The 20,456-nt window shown below is 42.6% G+C and overlaps 1 protein-coding gene across 2 annotated transcripts in view; it reads right to left on the reverse strand.

Moving 5' to 3' along the window:
* KCNK2 (potassium two pore domain channel subfamily K member 2) overlaps positions 1-20,456 on the reverse strand; it is a 147,739-nt gene that overhangs the window by 26,173 nt on the left and 101,110 nt on the right. For both annotated transcript variants that reach the window (XM_077282275.1, XM_077282276.1), the window contains exons 4-6: positions 19,878-20,038; positions 16,060-16,246; positions 15,794-15,933 (exon numbers count right to left, since the gene is read on the reverse strand). In XM_077282275.1, the coding sequence (XP_077138390.1) occupies positions 15,794-15,933; positions 16,060-16,246; positions 19,878-20,038 (488 nt within the window). The remainder of the gene's footprint in view (positions 1-15,793; positions 15,934-16,059; positions 16,247-19,877; positions 20,039-20,456) is intronic.

Consider the following 20,456-nt stretch of genomic DNA (forward strand, 5'->3'; position numbering starts at 1 on the left):
AATAGACTCCAACGCTTTAAAACTGTAAATAGTTAACTGTTTGTTTTCCTGCTTTTTGCTGCTAATAACCGACCAGGGTTATTTTAAAGGGATCCCTTTGTTTACCCGGGATACCTATTATTTTTGCTTTTGTTTTTATTTTTGCTTTTGTTCATCATTGTTTACAAAGACTGCCCAATCATGGACGGTGAATGGTTCACAAACTGTATTGTAAATAGTTTGCACCTTCTTAAAGGTGCCCTTTACTGGTTTTACAACAAGGAGAGCTTTTTGAAGAGACTGTTCCTGAATACAGAACAGAAGCTCTTGCCTTAAAGGACTTGCAGATAGAGAGTCTGCACTACCTCGAAGAGACTTGGTTCCCTTTTAAAGGGAACGTTCACTTGTTGCACTTAAAGTATAATGTGGCCTTAAAGAAAGTAAATGGTAATAATGTTTTACATAGAAGTAATATGTAGTTAGCTAGATAGTTATAGAGAATGTTTAATAATGTTACTAGAGATTGAGGACAGGAAAGAGTTGAAAGCCGAATTTCAATAAAGTAAACCCGTAGGGGTTAGTTAGTGAGTCCTCCTGAGAGCCATAGAGAGATGGTTAATTGATCCTGTACTAAGAAAAGAGGCAGTAGGCCTGGGCAGATAGACAGGCGGTCCAGCATATGAGAAATCAGAGAGTAAAAAGAAAAATGTTGCACTTAGAAAAGAGAAATAAAGAAAAAGTTAATTTATATTTCAGAGTTTTATAGTAAGCCTTTAGTGGGTTCAGCCTATACGCCGTTAAAGGAAAAGTTAAATTATTGTTCAGAATTTTGCACTTGATTGATAGAATACCCGGCTGGGTAATAGAAGTTATTTATAGTTAGAAAATTATTATGTTATTTAAAATATTTAAACATGTTTCTGTTTGTAATGTTCAAGAGTTCTCACCTCCCATAAAGGGAAGCACTGTTATATTTACTTGTTTATTGCATTTCAAAATTTTGTATGTCTTTTGCTGACATGTATTGTTGTTCTTCTTCCCAGTCCGGGAGTACTGGATTTAACGGGGGGGGGGGAATGCAGCGCCTCAGAGACCTGGTCATTGCAGTAATGCCGCTCTGCCACTCAGGGGAGTGATGTTACATCTGATTGCACAAAAGGAGTTCACCTGACCAGGTATCACAGTCACACACTACATTTCACACTCCAGCCACCAGGGGGAGCAAAGGGTTCTATGTATTAGGCCACTCCTCACAATCTGGTAAAACTGGGGGCTGGATAGGAAGTGAGCCAGAAGCTGACTGGGTTGGATCCAGGCAACATCCTGTGGCAGAGGGTGTTGCGGGGGAAGATTCAGGGGGGTCTCTGTCAGGGGTGGGATCCTGACAGTGACCTAGCGAACAGGACAGATTGTTACAGAGCCACGCCTGCACTTGAATGCGGCGGCATCTTAAGAAAGGAAACGAAGTGAAGTTTATTGTGGAGAAGTGAAAAACGAGATCGCAGCAAAAAGGAGATAAACCAGTAGGAGTCGTGCCTTAAGATCGTGGCAACATCCTACTGAGGCGCGTAGCCGGTGGCCGGAACGCCGAGGAAGTATTGGGCTCCAAGCAGTACTTCAAACAGTGGCAGGACAGTTGATTATAGGTTGGCTGTCTCACCTAAAAGACCTAAGCAGACATAGGAGGCAATTGTGGGAGAGGGGCGACGCTAGGGTCCCGGAAGAACTCCAGGCCTACTCGTCATACGGGTGCGTCCTAGCCATATCATCTGGGGGGACGGAGAAGAACATCAGAACAGATACGAGTTGTGAGAAAGAACATCACATACAGACACAACAGTTGTGAGGACTATCCCGTGGTGCTCAGCAGGGAGGTACTACAACACACAGGCGCTAGAAGGTAGGCACTGATTTCCACCTGCAAAGGAAACTCTGGATGTGCCTTCGGACCAGCCGGTCTCAGCCAGCCCTGTTAGCAGTACTCTGGATTGCGGATCCCGAAGCCTTCAGTAAAGAGGTAAAGAGACTGCAACCCTGTGTCCTCGTTATTCATCGCGACTTGCACCACACACCACCATCACACCTTTCATTGGACGCCCCTTAGCAGGGTCACGGACCGGGTCTAGCCACCGTGACAACCCCAGGACTGAGACTGAGAGGCCCGGTACCGAGTACCCCGCGGCCCTGCATTTGGGGGCGCTCCATAATCTTCACAGCAGTAAGATAGTTTATACAGTATTTCATATATTCAATGTCTGCTTATATCTCGGCGCACAGTGGCTGCTGTATTCTTTGCTATTTATATATTGCTTGACAGCAGATTGCACCTCTTCACATTTCATTCATTCTGTTAGGAGGTGCTCGTCAGTTTGTTTCTTGATAGATAGATAGATAGATAGATAGAAACAAGAAAATACAGCAGCACTCTATAAGCGCTAAGATACATGTAAACCAAACACTGAATAAATGAAATCTGGATGGCATTACTGCAAAATAAAATATATTTATAAAATGAAGGTACCTAGCATGAAAATTGTCTAATTTCTGTGAGCCCATCAGCCATGACAATTTCATATACTCAATGTTTGCATACATTTTAGCCAGCAATGTAGCTACCGGGAGGGTGGAGGGTGGGACCAGCATACTGTGTATAGGGGAGCTGTTGGTAAATCATAATGTCTATAGGGGAGCTGTGGTCCCACCACACTGTTTATATGGGAGCTGTGGGCTCATACTGTATATAGTTGAGCTGTGGACTCATCATACTGTATATATGGGAGCTGTAGGCTCCTCATACTGGGTGCACGGGAGCTGTGGGCCCATTATACTGTATATATTGAAGCTGTGGGTCCATCATCCTGTGTATCGAGGAGTTGTGGGTCCATCATACTGTATATAGGGGAGCTGTGGGTCTATCATACTGCGTATAGGAGAGCTGTGGGCCCACCATACTGTGTATAGGGGAGTTGTACTTGTGGGATCAAGGGACATTATTAAATGTTAAGTGGGCACTTAAGTACACTGTGTATAGTGGAATTGTGGGCCCATTATATTCTGTATAGGGGAGCTGTTGGTCTATTATGCTGTGTATAGCAGAGCTGTGGGTCTATCATACTGTGTAAAGGTAAGCTGTGGCCCTTCATACTGTGTGTAGGGGAGCTGTGGTCCCACCACACTATGTTTGGGAGCTGTGGGCTCATCATATTGTATATTGGAGAGCTGTGGGCTCACCATACTGTATATATGGGAGCTGTGGGCTCATCATACTGTGTATGGGGGAGCTGTGGGCCCATCATACTGTGAATAGGAGAGCTGTGGGTCCATCATACTGTGTATGGGGGAGCTGTGGGTCCATCATACTGTGTATGGGGGAGCTGTGGGCCCATTATACTGTGTATAGGAGAGCTGTGTGTCCATCATACTGTGTATGGGGGAGCTGTGGGCCCATCATACTGTGTATTGGAGAGCTGTGGGCCCATCATACTGTGTATAGGAGAGCTGTGGGTCCATCATACTGTGTAAGAAGTAGCTGTGGGTCATCATACTGTGTATAGCAGAGCTGTGGGTCCATCATACTGTGTATAGGAGAGCTGTGGGCCCATCATACTGTGTATAGGAGAGCTGTGGGTCCATCATACTGTGTATAGCAGAGCTGTGGGCCCATCATACTGTGTATAGGAGAGCTGTGGGCCCATCATACTGTGTATAGGAGAGCTGTGGGTCCATCATACTGTGTATGAGGGAGCTGTGGGTTCATCATACTGTGTATAGGAGAGCTGTGGGTCCATCATACTGTGTATAGCAGAGCTGTGGGCCCATCATACTGTGTATAGGAGAGCTGTGGGTCCATCATACTGTGTATGGGGGAGCTGTGGGCCCATTATACTGTCTATAGGAGAGCTGCGGGCCCATCATACTGTGTATAGGAGAGCTGTGGGCCCATCATACTGTGTATGGGGGAGCTGTGGGCCCATCATACTGTGTATGGGGGAGCTGTGGGCCCATCATAAAGTGTATAGGGGAGCTGTGGGTCCATCTTACTGTGTATAGGGGAGCTGTGGGCCCATCATACTGTGTATAGCAGAGCTGTGGGCCCATCATACTGTGTATGGGGGAGCTGTGGTCCCATCATACTGTGTATATGGGAGTTTTACATGGGAGGCTCAAGGAACATTATTAAATATTAAGTGGGCACTTAAGTACGTAGGGTACTGTGACCATCAAAGGTGCACATAAGGCATTATTACTTTCTAGGGACAAAATGTGGACACTATTTTTTAGGGCAGTTGCACAGGGCACTAGGTGGCAATTTTATCATCTAGTGGGCATAAAGGAGGCATGTCACTTTGTAAGGGACACAGTGGTGGGCACTATTATGTGGGGGGTACAGTGGTGGGTGTTATTATGAGAGGCAGAAAGAGGATCACTGTTATTGTGCTAAACATCAGGTGCTATAATAGGGACACATGCGGTAGCAGGCTCTCAGTATTGGGGTATGAGAAGGATGAGGAGTTTGTTCAGGTTGCGGATAGATATGGACAGTGCTCGAATTGTGAGAAGTCAAATGTGTCCTCGTTGTAAACTCTGCAGACGAGTCCTGGCTGGAGAAGTTGTCAAGTCGGTCTGGGCCAGATGGAAAAGACGGGAAAAGTGAATGACTACACCAGAAAGAAGGTCAGCTGTATGTAACCATCAATAACTGTACGGTATCTCTTATTTGTTCTGCCACTATATGGTCACCATATGACAGTAATATTAGTGCTGGTTTTTGTACATTGAGTTATTTTCAGTAACTCAAGTTTCAGAGATTCCGCTCTAGACGCAGTTAGGTGCACCACCATATTTGTGAACAGGATTACCGGTTAGGGGCCCACTCAGTGGTCCATCCCCCTGCCCCCTAGCTGAACCCTTAGCTCCACCTCTGATTTTAGCGCTTACAGAGGCTGCACCTGTTCACAGTTACTGTATTATGCTCGGATGTGATGGTCAAGTTTTTTTTAGATAGAATTTGCCCTCAGAGACCCTCCGAACTATTTCTTCACGTAATATTTCACAAAAGTAGTCAAGTGTGAGACAATTCTCTGAGTCAGTTTTCACACGAGTGTTTTTTATTTTACCACCGATCTGCAGTTTGTTGGCATTTTGTCAGTAAAAGGATACATTGGTTACAATATTTACTGATGTTATTTCTCTTAATCTTGTCGTTTTTGCATTCTTGGATGTAATATTTTTCTTTTTCTGTGATAATTGGCCTCCTGGTCCATCAGCCGCACTTTAATGAGATAGTAGATTGCCTTGAGACTTCTAAACCACATCAGGTGGGGAGGAATGTCGGTAATAACCACCTCAGTCAGTGCCAGCTAATCAGGAGATCAGAGCCGAGCGCTTAATGAATGTCTTACAGAAGTAAAAAAAAAACAAAAACAATATCTTAACACTACTCCTGAATGCTAAGATAAAATAGATGACCTTATCAATTACAACATAGTGCTGGCAAGTTCCGACAGTGTTACACCTGAAATCGAAAGATTCCGGAATCTTTAAATCCCGCTCCCCCTTTTCAACTCACAAGAGTCTGGACTAGTCATTAAAAGCTAAACAAAACAGCATTGACTTTTTTTATTCTCCGATTTATTATTATTGGTGTCCAACCCCCCCCAAAAAAAAATTTTGGTACCAATTTTTTATTGACAAGTTGAGTCTTTGGAATGACAGATACTGAATTGAAGCAGTTGTCCGCTTATATTTTTCTGCTTGATCTTGCAAAACTACTCAACTTTCTAAATTGGAATCATAAAAAAATCCTCCTATGGGTAAATATTGCTGTTATATACTTGTTATGGCGCCCCCTAGTATTCCTTTAGTTGCCTCTCAGAATGTCCACCTAATATGTCCTGTGCCGGTGGTCACACATGCTCAGTAGCTGAGTCTTATCACTTCTTGTACATTGGCAATGGGGCGATTCTTAAGAAGCAAGCCAATAAGAATTAGCACAAGAGAAAGCTTCTTCTCACCAGCACTAAACACTTTTAGTGGATATTTAAATAGGGATGCAACATAAGAAGTACGTAACAGCAATATTTACAAACAGGAACAATATTTTAATTATTTTAGTCGAAAATTTGTTTTGTTTTGCCTGATTCAACAAAGAAATACAATATTTAATTGCAAAATAAACCAATTAAAGCAGATCTGGGGGGCTCTCTGAGGCCACCATCCTGTGTGGGTGGCTGGGTGGAGACATCATACTTCTAGATGTCTCATATTGAGCAAACACCCATTCTAGTTGAAACATGCCCATGTGAGTCGCTGTGGTTGGATAGGGTGTGAGGGTAAGGCCACACACCCAAAACCATACACTCCTGGAATATCTGTGAGGCTCCAGAAAAAAAGGGAGATCTTTGGACTCCCGTAAGAGTTGGCAAATCTTCCAGATATCGCCTAAACCTCCCAGAAAGCGGACTTCTGGAAGGTTTCCTGTGTATTATGGTAGGAACTGCCATTTTTATATAGTGTCCTGGCATCTGATGTCAGGAAAAGCATCACAGATAGGGAAGAAACACGTGGAGGGGCTTGTCCGCAAAAAACCAAAAGGTATTTATGTGCACTTGACTCGGTAACCAAATACAACCCGTGATACCCTCCGAAAAGCTGACTATGATTGGAAAGTCATGATGACAATTAATGAAGGAAGCACAGCTCTGAAGCATATATATATATATATATATATATATATATATATATATATATATATATATATACTGTATATATCTATATATATAATTGTCTAAGGGTTTTTCCGTCTGTCTGTCTGTCTGTCTGTCCTGGAAATCCCGCGTCTCTGATTGGTCGAGGCCGCCAGGTCTCGACCAATCAGCGACGGGCACAGCATGGCGACGATGATGTCATAAAGGTTGCCTCGACCAATCAGCGACAGGCACAGTCTGCCGCGAATTCGCCTCGACCAATCAGCGACGGGCACAGTATCGACGTAGATGTCATAATGGTTGCCATGGCGACGATGATGTCATAAAGGTTGCCTCAACCAATCAGTGATGGGCACAGTCTGCCGCGAATTCTGGAATCATCATTGTCCATATACTACGGGGACATGCATATTCTAGAATACCCGATGCGTTAGAATCGGGCCACAGTCTAGTATATATATATATATATAAACTGAGCAGACCAAAACAATGGAGGAATACACAAGAGATGATTAGGGCTTGTATTATATAGGGAAAAAGACAGAAAAAGTCACAAAATCTTTTAAAAAAAGTAATTGGATTCTGAAAAGTAATTTCTGTAGCTGAACTGTTTAGAGTAAAAGTAAAACTGCCATAAATGTGTAATTAAAAAGTGTGATTGTGCATTGCAACTTCGGAGAATATCATTCTAAGCAGCTATTAGTGAACCTCCATAGTAATCAGAGGAAATGAGTGCAATCATCTGAGCGGGCAGCACGTACCTGGTGAATGGTTGAGCTAAATATTCATGACTACCTGGAGATTTGCTGACCTGAATTTACTTCCTCAACCAAGATCTCCTTTTTCCAAGACTGTTTGAGATGAAGGAAGATTTGTTCCCTAAACTTAAGGCCATGTGGTCCTCATTGGTGCCAAACGGTGCTTCGTGCTGCCTTGGTCCATAGTCAAAAAGATACTCATTTCTAAAGACGTAGTTGACATGGCATAGTCTCCAGGTTTCATGCCCCTTAAAATGGAAACCTCCTGAATACACAACTGCCCATTTGTTTCTCTAGTTGTGGGTTCCCGTTTTGAGACCTCTGTACCTTAATATGTCATTATATTCACAAGACAATCCTTGAACATTGACACTTATGGTCCAGTATGGACTCCACAAGACCTCTGTAGGTGTCCAATGGTGTTTGGACCCAAGACATTAACAGCAGATGGTTTAAGTTCAGTAACTTACGTGGTGGTTCCTCCATTGATTGCATTTGCTTTTTGTCAAAACCCACAGATTCTCAATCAGATTGATCAGAATAACCAAGTGTGAGAGTAACCGAACATTCTACCTCTTAAAACACTGTAACCATAAAGCTTAAAACACTTAAGAAATACAGTAACCACTAAGCACATTGCCTCTCATTGACTTTTAACTTCGCTGCCTCTCATTAACCATTAAGCAAGTGCCTCTCATTAACCATTAAGCATGCTGCCACTCATTAACCACTAAGCGCATTGCCTCTCATTAACCATTAAGCGCGCTGACTCTCATAAACCACTAAGCACACTGCTCTCATTAACCATTAAGCGCACTACCTCTCATTAACCATTAAGCGTGTTGCCTCTCATTAACCACTAAGCGCATTGCCTCTCATTAACCAATAAGCGAGTTGCCTGTTATTAACCACTAACTGCGCTGCCTCTCATTAACCATTAAATGCACTGCCTCTCATTAACCACTAAGCGTGCTGCCTCTCATAACCATTAAGCGTACTGCCTCCCATTGACCACTTAGCACACTGCCTCTCATTAACTATTAAGCACACTGCCTTTCATTAACCATTAAGCATGCTGCCTCTCATTAACCACTAAGCGCATTGCCTCTCATTAACCATTAAGAGCGCTGCCTCTCATTAACCACTAAGGCTACATTCACATTTGCGTTGTGCGCTGCAGCGTCGGCGCCGCAACGCACAACGCAAACAAAAATGCAGCAAAACGCATGCACAACGCTGCGTTTTGCGCCGCATGCGTCCTTTTTTTGATTGATTTTGGACGCAGCAAAAATGCAACTTGCTGCGTCCTCTGCGCCCGGATGCGTGCGCCGCAGTGACGCATGCGGCGCTAAACGCAAGTGCGACGCATGTCCATGCGCCCCCATGTTAAATATAGGGGCGCATGACGCATGCGGCGACGCTGCGGCACCCGACGCTGCGGCGCAGACCGCAAATGTGAACGTAGACTAAGCGAGCCGCTTCTCACTAACCAAGCGCATTGCTTCTCATTATCTACTAAGCGCTCTGCCTCTCATTAACCACTAAGAGCATTGCCTCTCATTAACCATTAAGCACACTGCCTCTCATTAACCACTAAGCATGCTGCCTCTCATTAACCACTAAGCATGCTGCCTCTCATTAACCATTAAGAGCGCTGCCTCTCATTAACCACTAAGCGTGCCGCCTCACATTAAACACTAAGCGCATTGCCTCTCATTAACTATTAAGCGCGCTACCTCTCATTAATCATTAAGCATGCTGCCTTTCATTAACCATTAAGAGCGCTGCCTCTCATTAACCACTAAGCGCATTGCCTCTCATTAACCACTAAGCACGCTGCCTCTCATTAACCATTAAGCGCTCTGCCTCTCATTAACCACTAAGCACGCTGCCTCTCATTAACCATTACAGTAAGTGTGCTGCCTCTCATTAACCATTAAGCGCGCTGCCTCTGATTAACCACTAAGCGCACTGCCTCTCACTAACCACTAAGCACACTGCCTCTCATTAACCACTAAGCGCACTGCCTCTCATTAACCACTAAGCACGCTGCCTCTCATTAACCATTATAGTAAGCGCGCTGCCTCTCATTAACCATTAAGCGCGCTGCCTCTCATTAACCACTAAGCGCACTGCCTCTCACTAACCACTAAGCACGCTGCCTCTCATTAACCACTAAGCATGCTGCCTCTCATTAACCACTAAGGGCGCTGCCTCTTGTTAACCATTAAGCGCTCTGCCTCTCATTAACCACTAAACGCACTGCCTCTCATTAACCAATAAGCGTGCTGCCTCTCATTAACCATTAAGCGTGCTGCCTCTCATTAACCACTAAGCACGCTGCCTCTCATTAACCATTAAGCGCGCTGCCTCTCATTAACCACTAAGCGCACTGCCTCTCATTAACCACTAAGCACGCTGCCTCTCATTAACCATTACAGTAAGCGCGCTGCCTCTCATTAACCATTAAGCGCACTGCCTCTCATTAACCACTAAGCGCACTGCCTCTCATTAACCACTAAGCACACTGCCTCTTATTAACCACTAAGCACACTGCCTCTCATTAACCACTAAGCGCACTGCCTCTCATTAACCACTAAGGCTACTTTCACACTAGTGTCGGGCCCGGTCCATCGCAGTGCGTCGGGCCGAGGTTACCGACGCTAGCGTTCTCTGCGCCGCACAACGGGGGCAGCGGATGCATTTTTCCAGCGCATCCGCTGCCCCATTGTGAGGTGCGGGGAGGTGGGGGCGGAGTTCCGGCCGCGCATGCGCGGTCGGAAAAAGCGGACCGTTGGCAGCAAAAAACGTTACATGTAGCGTTTTTTGCAGCCGACGGTCCGCCACAACATGGCGCAACCCTCGCACGACGGTTGCGACGTGTGTCAATGCGTCGCAAATGCGTCGCTAATGTTAGTCAATGGGAAAAAAATGCATCCTGCAAGCACTTTTGCAGGATGCGTTTTTTTGCCAAAACGACGCATTGCGACGTATTGAAAAAAACGCTAGTGTGAAAGTAGCCTAAGCATGCTGCCTCTCATTAACCATTAAGCGTTCTGCCTCTCATTAACCACTAAGCACGCTGCGTCTCATTAATCATTAAGCGCGCTGCCTCTCATTAACCATTAAGCGTGCTGCCTTTCATTAATCACTAAGCGTGCCGCCTCTCTTTAACCATTAAGCGCGCTGCCTCTCATTAACCACTAAGCTTACTGCCTCTCATTAACCACTAAGCGTGCTGCCTCTCATTAACCATTAAGCGCGCTGCCTCTCATTAACCACTAAGCTTGCTGCCTCTCATTAACCACTAAGCGCGCTGCCTCTCATTAACCACTAAGCGTGCTGCCTCTCATTAACCATTAAGCACGCTGCCTCTCATTAACCACTAAGCGCACTGCATCTCATTAACCACTAAGCGTGCTGCCTCTCATTAACCATTAAGCGCGCCGCCTCTCATTAACCACTAAGCACACTGCCTCTCATTAACCTTTAAGCACGCTGCCTCTCATTAACCGCTAAGCGCACTGCCTCTCATTAACCACTAAGCACGCTGCCTCTCATTAACTACTAAGCACACTGCCTCTCTTTAACCACTAAGCACGCTGCCTCTCATTAACCACTAAGTGTGCTGCCTCTCATTAACCATTAAGTGTTCTGCCTCTCATTAACCACTAAGCACGCTGCGTCTCATTAATCATTAAGCGCGCTGCCTCACATTAACCATTAAGTGTTCTGCCTCTCATTAACCACTAAGCATGCTGCCTCCCATTAACCATTAAGCGCGCTGCCTCTCATTAACCACTAAGCGCACTGCCTCTCATTAACCACTAAGCACGCTGCATCTCATTAACCATTACAGTAAGCGCGCTGCCTCTCATTAACCATTAAGCGCGCTGCCTCTCATTAACCATTAAGTGTGCTGCCTCTCATTAACCACTAAGCGCGCTGCCTCTCATTAACCACTAAGCGCACTGCATCTTCTCTGTAAATGAACAACACTCCCTAAACACTGAATATGAGATACTGCTAACTAATCATAAAAAGCTTTAAAAAAATGATTTACAAAATTATCACATATACTAACACAATCTCCCGGCATAAAATTAAGGTGTCGGTTTCCGCATCATTTATTGACACCTTTTAGATTTGTGCCAAACTCATTTCAGCTCAACAAAATCATTTCAGGCTAATTTTCCAGCAGAAACATTTAACACGTATATAACATAAGGCGATGATCGGCAGCCGCTGTGGAAATGCAAATCATCTTAGCACTTACTCTACAGTGCAAGCTCTAAACCGTGCGGAAAAAAAAGCTGCCGCCTCCTATATACGGTGACCAGCAGAAACCTGGGAAGGGCAATATAGCCGCTCACTACAACATAGGAAGATATATTCACCGTATATTCAAGGTTATATGATTGGAAGTGATCACAAATCTGTCGTTCTAATACCTATCTGTCCAACCAGTCCGTCCATCCATCCATCTTGTTTGTCCGTCCTGTACGGTCTTTTCAACAGAATAGTCTATTCAATAGAATAGTCAGTGATAACGTTGATGGCGATATATCATTTCTGACCATGACCGATACATTTACAGATAGAGTCAATCTCGTACCCCTACTGAATAATTGGAAAAATAAAGCAATGTGTATTGCTCGGGCCACCTTATCAGACAGTAAGGTTCATAAAAAAGAACTTTGAAATATTCCTGTTATCTCAACTTATATCGAGGAAAGAAATGAAATTGCAAAAAATTGTAAGACGCCATTGGCCGATGTTAGGCAGATCTTTGGCTGATATTGTATATTGTCGTGTAGAAGAAATATAAAAATCTTTGTGATAGATTAGTTCATCCTGATATTGGCTCTTTAAAGGCAAAAGCTCAATCTAAACTTACAGGCAAACAACGTAAGTAGAGATGGACGAGCCAGAATGTTCAACGTTCATACCGACATTTACTGTTTGGACCTGAACGCCGAACACGGACCTTCTGCTAAAGTGCGATGCAGTATTGAGAGAGAGGTATCCATTATTTTCAGTAGGGTTCGGTATCTGGTAGAAGTTCAGGTACTGCTTTAGTATCTGAACCGAACTTTATAAAAACTTAGGGTCAAGTACCAGAACCCAAGCTTCCACCGGTCCGTCCATCCCTATAGGTTAGGGCTGTTTTTTTCCCTTTTTTGAGCTGTGTCTATTGTACCAATATAATTAAACGTAATGCGTTTAAACATCCAATAACTCGAGGCACGTTTGTTATAAATCATTTTTTGATCAGCGATTCTGCGTACGTCATCGACTTATTAGAGTGCCCATGTAAATAGTGGTACGTAGGTGAGACCACCGGGGATTTTAAGAGCAGGATCAATCATCACAAAAACCTAAAAACCTTGAATTATCGGTTTTTAAACATTTTTCCTAACACAAACATACTGAAAGACATATTTACCACATAAGTCCCCTTAGTAGAGGCGCTCAAAAAGAGAAAATTGACGTGGATTTCAAAACTGAATACTTGAGACCTAATGGCCTGAATGTGGAGTATAAACTGAATTGTATCCTATAATGAGGTGTTTGTTTGGCCCCTATCGCTCTAGTGTCCCCTGATCTGGTTAGTGCTTCCATGCAAGACCACCTGTGAATACCAAGTGCTGTTTGGGATGAATATCGTTATTTCCACTTCTGTTTGTTACAATTGATCCTTTTCTGTTCAGTTTCTCTAGGTGATCGGCACCCATTAGGGATTGTGAGTGGTTGCTGTGTCTTTAATTAGCTCCAGCCATCCTCACTTATCCAGCTCCAGCCATTAGGGGGTTCCCTGGGATTCTCATGGGTCGTTCCAGCTTGCAGCTTGGGATCTTTCCTGCCTATCTATAGGGTGATGCTGTTACTGCCAGTACATTTGCCCTTTAGTAAGATGGCATTTTCAACACCATCTAATGTGCAGCAATGAATCTGTCTTCCTTCACAGACATACTGTGGAATGAGAGCAGACATGTGCACAGCGCTCACTAACCTTTCCCAAGATGGCTCTGGTGACTTCAGTCATCACTCTGCATGTGCGAAATCACATTTCACACCTGCCTTGTGACCTGACATGTGCAGTGGGCTAATCAGGACCTGAAAATGGCGGTTTTGTTACTTAGATGCTCCTATGACCTATAGGGGGCGTCATCCGAGCTATATTTAATTATTGTAATTTTTCTTCACCTTGTATTTACCTGCATTATTAAATACTATTGCACTTTTCTGCACATTGTGATACTGCAATACCTTCACTTACAGGAATTTTTAATTTATATGCACGTGGTCATTTATCTGTATATTCTATATTCAACTTGTATATGTATTTTTATAACATTGTATAACCACTTTGTCTTTAAATATATGGCATTTGTATCCTATCACTGATTAAGAAAGGTTCATACCCCAGAATACCGAAATGTTGCCATACCCACTATCTATCTATCTATCTATCTATCTATCTATCTATCTATCTATCTATCTATCTATCTATCTATCATCTAACTATTTGTTATCTATCTATCTATCTATCTATCTATCTATCTATTATCTATTATCTATCTTTCTATTATCTATCTATTATTATCTATCTATCATCTATCTACTATCTATCTATCTAGTATCTATTTATTTTCTATCTATCTATCTATCTATCTATCTATCTATTACACTGGTCAACAGCATTTTTGGTGTCAAAGATATTTCATCGAATTTGGGGTATTTTTGGGGTGCTGATTCTGAATATGTCATCAGTTTTGCCAGATTGGCTCAAGTTTTTGAGATTTTTGGTATCTTATTTATAGCACTTGTTGGTAAATGCGACGCATCATCTCATTAATTTCTTTGGATTAGTACTTGAACTGAGCAGTTCTCAATATAGTTTTGTGTTAATTAGTGTTCTAAAAGTTTGTTCATAGCTTGATTTTTGCACTAACTTTATGTTGTTGTCTGTTTTCCAGTGAAAAGCATGAACTCATCAAGAAGAAGTTGTCTTAACGATCCAGACTCATTCTGTTACATTTGTGGTGAATACACACTGCCAAAACATAGAAGAAACATAACAGACTTAGTAAAAAAAAGTGTATTTTGCCTATTTTGGGGTTATCTATCTACCTATCTGCTTCTTCCACTTTTTGGAACATTATCTTTTTTGCAGGTTTTTTTTTATTTTGTGGGTTACTATTTTTGCAGTTTTGGGGGGCAGGGACAGGCAGCAAGGGCTCATTATTCAGGGTGCCAGGGAGTTTGTATAGAAAGTGAAGTGTAGGTGAAGAGAGTGCTGAAAAACAAGGAGCAAAAGAAGTCAAGTCAGGGAGAAGTAGTCATAGTTTTGTACTCTCTAATACAGAGAGCTGTTATGATTGAACTGGTGGTTAGGAGCACTAGAAATGACCAGATGAGCAAACTAGTAATACAGGACGAGCTCTGGGAAGTGGGAGCTCTGCTGACCGCAAACCCTAATCCTATCACAACAACTAGAAATAGCCGTGGAGCGTTCCTGACTCTGCCTAGACGCCTCTTCACAGCCTAAGAGCTAACTACCCCATAAGATAGAAAATACAGCCTACCTTGCCTCAGAGAAATTCCCCAAAGAAATAGGCAGCCCCCCACACATATTGACTGTGAGTTAAGATGGAAGTCACAAACACAGGAATGAAATAGGTTTCAGCATAGGAGGCCAGACTTAACTAAACAGACTGAGGATAGAAAAGGTATCTTTGCGGTCAGCATAAAAAACTAACAAAAAACCACGCAGAGTGTGCAAAAGAAACCACCGCACCGACTCACGGCGCGGTGGTGCCACTCTGCATCCCAGAGCTTCCAGCTAACAGGACAAAATCATGATAGTAAGCTGGACTAAAAAACAGTGGTAACAAATAAGCTAGCAGACTTAGCTTTTGCTGAAGTAGACAGGTCATCTGAAAGATCCAAGAGAACTGAACCAGTACTAGGACATTGACAGCTGGCACCAAGTAACGATCTGAGTGGAGTTAAATAGAGCAGCCAGCCAAGGCCTAAACGAGATCAGCTGGAGAAGGAACCTCAGACCCAGCAGCTCCACTCACAGCCACCAGAGGGAGTCCATGAACAGAACTCGCCGAAGTACCATTCATAACCACAGGAGGGAGTCCGAGAACAGAATTCACAACAGAGAGCCAACAATCAGAGGCATCAATAAGATCAAAAAGTCATAAATTCTTTTTGAAAGAAGCTTGTTTATAGGGCAATAAAATCATAAAAGCTCAATAAACAGCCAAGTATTCTTCAGACCAGAGAATTCATCTATTGTACGTGCATTTTGTTTCTTATTGTTTTAGGTTTTCTTACCTCTTCTTTTGTCTTTTTTGACAGCACCCTCAGCCAGTCACCGATCATGCTAAGCACAGCAGCAAAATAGGCAAGGCCCACCAAGATCCAGAACCACACAACGGGTTTGTAGAAATCAAAGTACTCAACATCTGAACCACCTAGAAAATGAATGGACAACCAAGTGAGTAGACGGGAAGGCAAATGTATATGGAGAGGATATGGCCTCATATTTAGGATACTTATTTATCTCAAGAAGGTTTGACTTTATAACATCATCAACTTACCGGCCACGTAATCTCCAAATCCAATGGTGGTAAGAGTGATGACCACAAAGTAGAAGGCATCTAAGGTATGCCAGTTCTCAATGTGCTGGAAAATGACAGCCGGGATGGCCACAAACAATATACATCCGAAAATAATGAAGATAACGGTCGAGATAATACGAATTTTCGTTTGGCTTACATTCCACTTCTGTAAAGACAAAGTAAAAAATACCCCATGATTGTTACCACAGATCACAAAGAAGGAACTTATATAATCCTATGTCATATTGATGAGCAACCAGTACTCCACTAATGTATCCACCTGCTTGATTGCTCTCCTAAAAATATCTAAAAATAGTTTTTAAACCAAAAAAACCATTAACAGGAATCTGTCCGTAGGGTCAACCCTCGTAATCCGTCTATACGGGTATGTAGGTCATAGAAAGTTGAATACAATGACACTTTGATATTTGCGATCCAATGTTTTGTTTCAGAGAAATCTTCTTTTTCTTAATATGTAAATAAGCTGTTAGGAATGATCTATGGGCCGGACATAGATCTTACCAAGAATTTTCCTCCAGAGCTTATAGTAAATGAAGGGGATGATACCAGTGTAGATAAGGAGAGCAGACTATCAGTCATTACATGTCTCACCCTGGTAATGCCTCTTTCATTTAAAATAAGCCACGGAGACAGATTCTCATTAAGATCTATGTCAGGCCCATAGATCTTAACAGCTCATTTACATATTAAGAAAAATTTGGATTTCTCTGGAATAAAACATCAGATCGCAGACATCAAGGTATCATTTTATTCAACTTTCTATGTCCTACATGCCCCATATAGAAGGCTTAGGAGGGTTGGTCCTACGGACAGATGCCCTTTAAAATATCAAAGGGCACCATCCACCAGCATCATAACTTAGTGGTGCCAATGATGTTTCAACTGTGCACACCTCTCGAAACAAGTGCACGATTGGAACATGACATGGTCATGATACCTGCCGATGGTGCATGCGTCTTGGCAGGTGGTGCGGTCATAACGTCATCGGTAGCGCTCACTTCTGATGCAGAAAGTCAGTGGTTTTGGAAAGTGCCTGATGAAACCACTTTAAGGTTAAAATTTGGAGAGTTCTAAGATAATTACAAACTGAGAACTGATATGGTTGGACTACCTACTATTGCAATATCGAATAGTGCCAATATCCCAATAAGGAAAATATACTTCCAAATTTTTAGAAGGGCACAATAGATGATAAAATGAGGTGCAATATTTTTGGCTCTATCCAGTTATCTTGGATTTTTCCCCAATTTTCAGACCTTAAAATGCAATATGTACATTCATAACACCACAAAATTCCAACACACCACGGAACAGACGCCCTGAACAAGTACAAACCCCACAAACGGACATTTAGACCCTCAAAATAAATATAGATCCTAGAACAGTCCTTTAAAGAAATGCAGACTCCCTCTGGTATGTAAATATATATTAGACAGACTCTGAAGAAGACTCCCCTCCGTACAACCCCAGAACAAACCCTATCAGATCCCCCATTATATAGACCTCAGACCAGTTGCCTATCTACACAGACCCCCAGATCAGATCCCCCATTATATAGACCTCAGATCATTTACGATACACCATAGACAACATACGTATACTAAAATTTGCCTTTTCTGTCTTTATTAATCCTTTTTGTATATTCAATTATATGCAAATTTTTGCTGAAGAGTCAAGGGGGTGGGACTGCTCTGCTGAAGGGTCACACTGGCCGTCCCTAAATATTTTTTTATCGCTTGATTGACATGTGACATCGTAAGTTGTGCCGCCCATATTCATGGTTGTGTAGGATCCTACACGAATATCCTCCCATCAATGCTACAGGAGCTATCCATACATTACGTAGAGAAATACAATAGTTATTAAACCTGTCTACTCTTGTTATTTTTATCTGTTTCTGGGAGAATCGGGGTGAGCAAAAACTTTCCATAGGAAATGGCAGAATCTACGAAAATATTTCTAATTAATAATAAATAAATTAGAAAAACAAGTCTGCACAACCTTCTCCCCAACCACTCAGCTACATAAATAGGCAACCAGTCATCGTGTAGTAAGGGTCTTCTCTGCTTTGTACTTTGACTATTGCCCACCTTTTTTTTCTTCCAGTGAGTAAGCGAGAAAGATAAAAATATTAAAAATTAGAATAACTTTTATTTACGTGACACCAACATATTCTGCAATTTTGTAAGGCAACAAACAAATCAAATGGTAAAACAGATGAATAAAACTATGAACCGAAACGAGAGAGCTTACAATCCAAACAGAATGGGACACAGTCACACAAAAAGGTATGAGTAAAAAGTTTATGGTGCCAACTTTATCCCTATATAGGCAAATCTATTCACATTTGTAGGACTTTCGGAAAGATTGTAGATCGGGACTGCAACCATATACGGATCCAAGAGGTAAGGGGGCCGTATCCACCTCCAAAACAGGGGGGAATTGTGCATTATGTGGAGCTATTGGACGGCAGATGGTCCAAATATTGTTCTTGCACAAGGGCCATTTTCTTTCTATATCTGCCAGAGCATTTGTCCCTCTGCCTGACATTGGCAGCTAATAGTCCAAGTGTGGTCCATTGCACACATATTAATTTAACATCTATATTCCAGGGCAAAAGGTGCAGGACTAGAGAAGTCCTACTGCCGGTGACTGAGGACACATAATAAGGGATTCAGTGGTGGACTGATGAGCAAGAACAATAATATTGGTCCTTTATAGTATAATAACTCATCAAAACGCACAATTCCATCTTCTTTGAAGGTCGAAATGGGCCTCCTTACCATCTGGAGCACTGGCTGCACCAATGAGATGTCTACCCCTGAAAGGATTATGAGACTCTTATCAGAGGCCTGTCTTTAGAGCACTGGAGAGTTTGTAGATAAGGTGGAGAAGATTAGTTTTATGTCTGCAATGATAGTTAAGAAGTGTCCTGAGCAACAGAGAAAAAGGTGTTACAGTATCTGCCTGACTACTGCATTAGTAATGGATAACATAGTGCCTATGATTACAAGGTTGCAATAGTCCAGGTAAGAAATGATTAGGGTCGAGTATGAGAAATATTTTTAAATATGGACTTGGCGATGGATAGGAGGAAGAAAAAGTAGGACTGAGTCAAGTGTAACTTCAAGACATTGTGTGGCACAATATCTAGAGGAGAGGATTGTATGGTTACAGTGTAGAAGACTCTGCCTCATTGGGTTGGAGAAAAAAATGACAGCAGAACCGTGTGTATGGATCCAAAATGCCGATGTAATGAGCTTTGGTGGCTCCCTATTATGTTGACACACGGCTTCCACCGGTAAAGACTATGTCCGGTACTATAGCCAAGGAGCTCTGGAGGCATCCAGAGGTAAAGTAGAGGGTGCATACACTAGAATAGACGTCCCATTATAGCAGAATACATGAGACTTTAGGAAAACAGAATAAATATTGGTTATCATATGATATGAGATATTCTACTTTAGACTTAACACGGTTGCTCAGGACTAAGGTTTTGATGACCTATCCTTGGAACAGGTCAACAATATCAGATCGGTGAAGTTCTACCATTCTGGCTCCTAGTGTTGCAGCATAATTTCCACTGAAGTAATTGGGATCCGAGTATCGGTTCTTGAGAACGGACACTACACTGGTTACGGACCTGAGGTGTTCCAGCTCTGAACATTGTGTTCTTCTGGCGGCTTCCAGAATCTGCTAACAGCTGATCAGTGGGAGTGCCAGGAGACATAGTCCTTGAAAACCCCTTTAAATAAGAGAAAAATGATTATACTTACTACAAAAATATCTTCCACTCGTGCTATCCCTTTACCAAATATGGTTCCTAGTTGATCTCCAACACCGGCCAATAAGAACCCAAACAAAGGAATTCCGAGAAGAGCATAGATAATGCAGAAGATTTTACCGCCTTTTGTGCGTGGTGAGATGTTCCCAAAACCTGGAGATGAAAATAACAAAAATGTCAAATGTTCCAAAACGATAAAAGAAAAAAAAAAATCACACTTGGATGTCAAGAAATACATGTAATTTTCTCAGCATCAACAGCAACAGTTCCAGCGGTAAGTAATAGGCATGCAAAGCGTTTGTAATAGATTTTTTTACGCTAGGAGATCGTAGATGAAGGGAAATGGCCATCCTAAAATGTATGAGTAGACCATACCAAAATGTTCTGACAGTTTATTTGGGTTACAGAGGACACAAGGTCAATGTTTGCAGCTGGAAAGGGAAAAAACACGTATTCTCCAGATATGATAAACATTGGAGGAGAACGGAACAACCGGCCACATAATCCGGAGCTGGCAGATGCTGCAGAAAAGTTTAGGCAGGTCGATCATCTGATTCTAATGAGAACACCA

The sequence above is a fragment of the Ranitomeya variabilis genome, chromosome 2 (assembly GCF_051348905.1).
Source record: "Ranitomeya variabilis isolate aRanVar5 chromosome 2, aRanVar5.hap1, whole genome shotgun sequence".
NCBI classification, from domain to species: Eukaryota; Metazoa; Chordata; class Amphibia; order Anura; family Dendrobatidae; genus Ranitomeya; species Ranitomeya variabilis.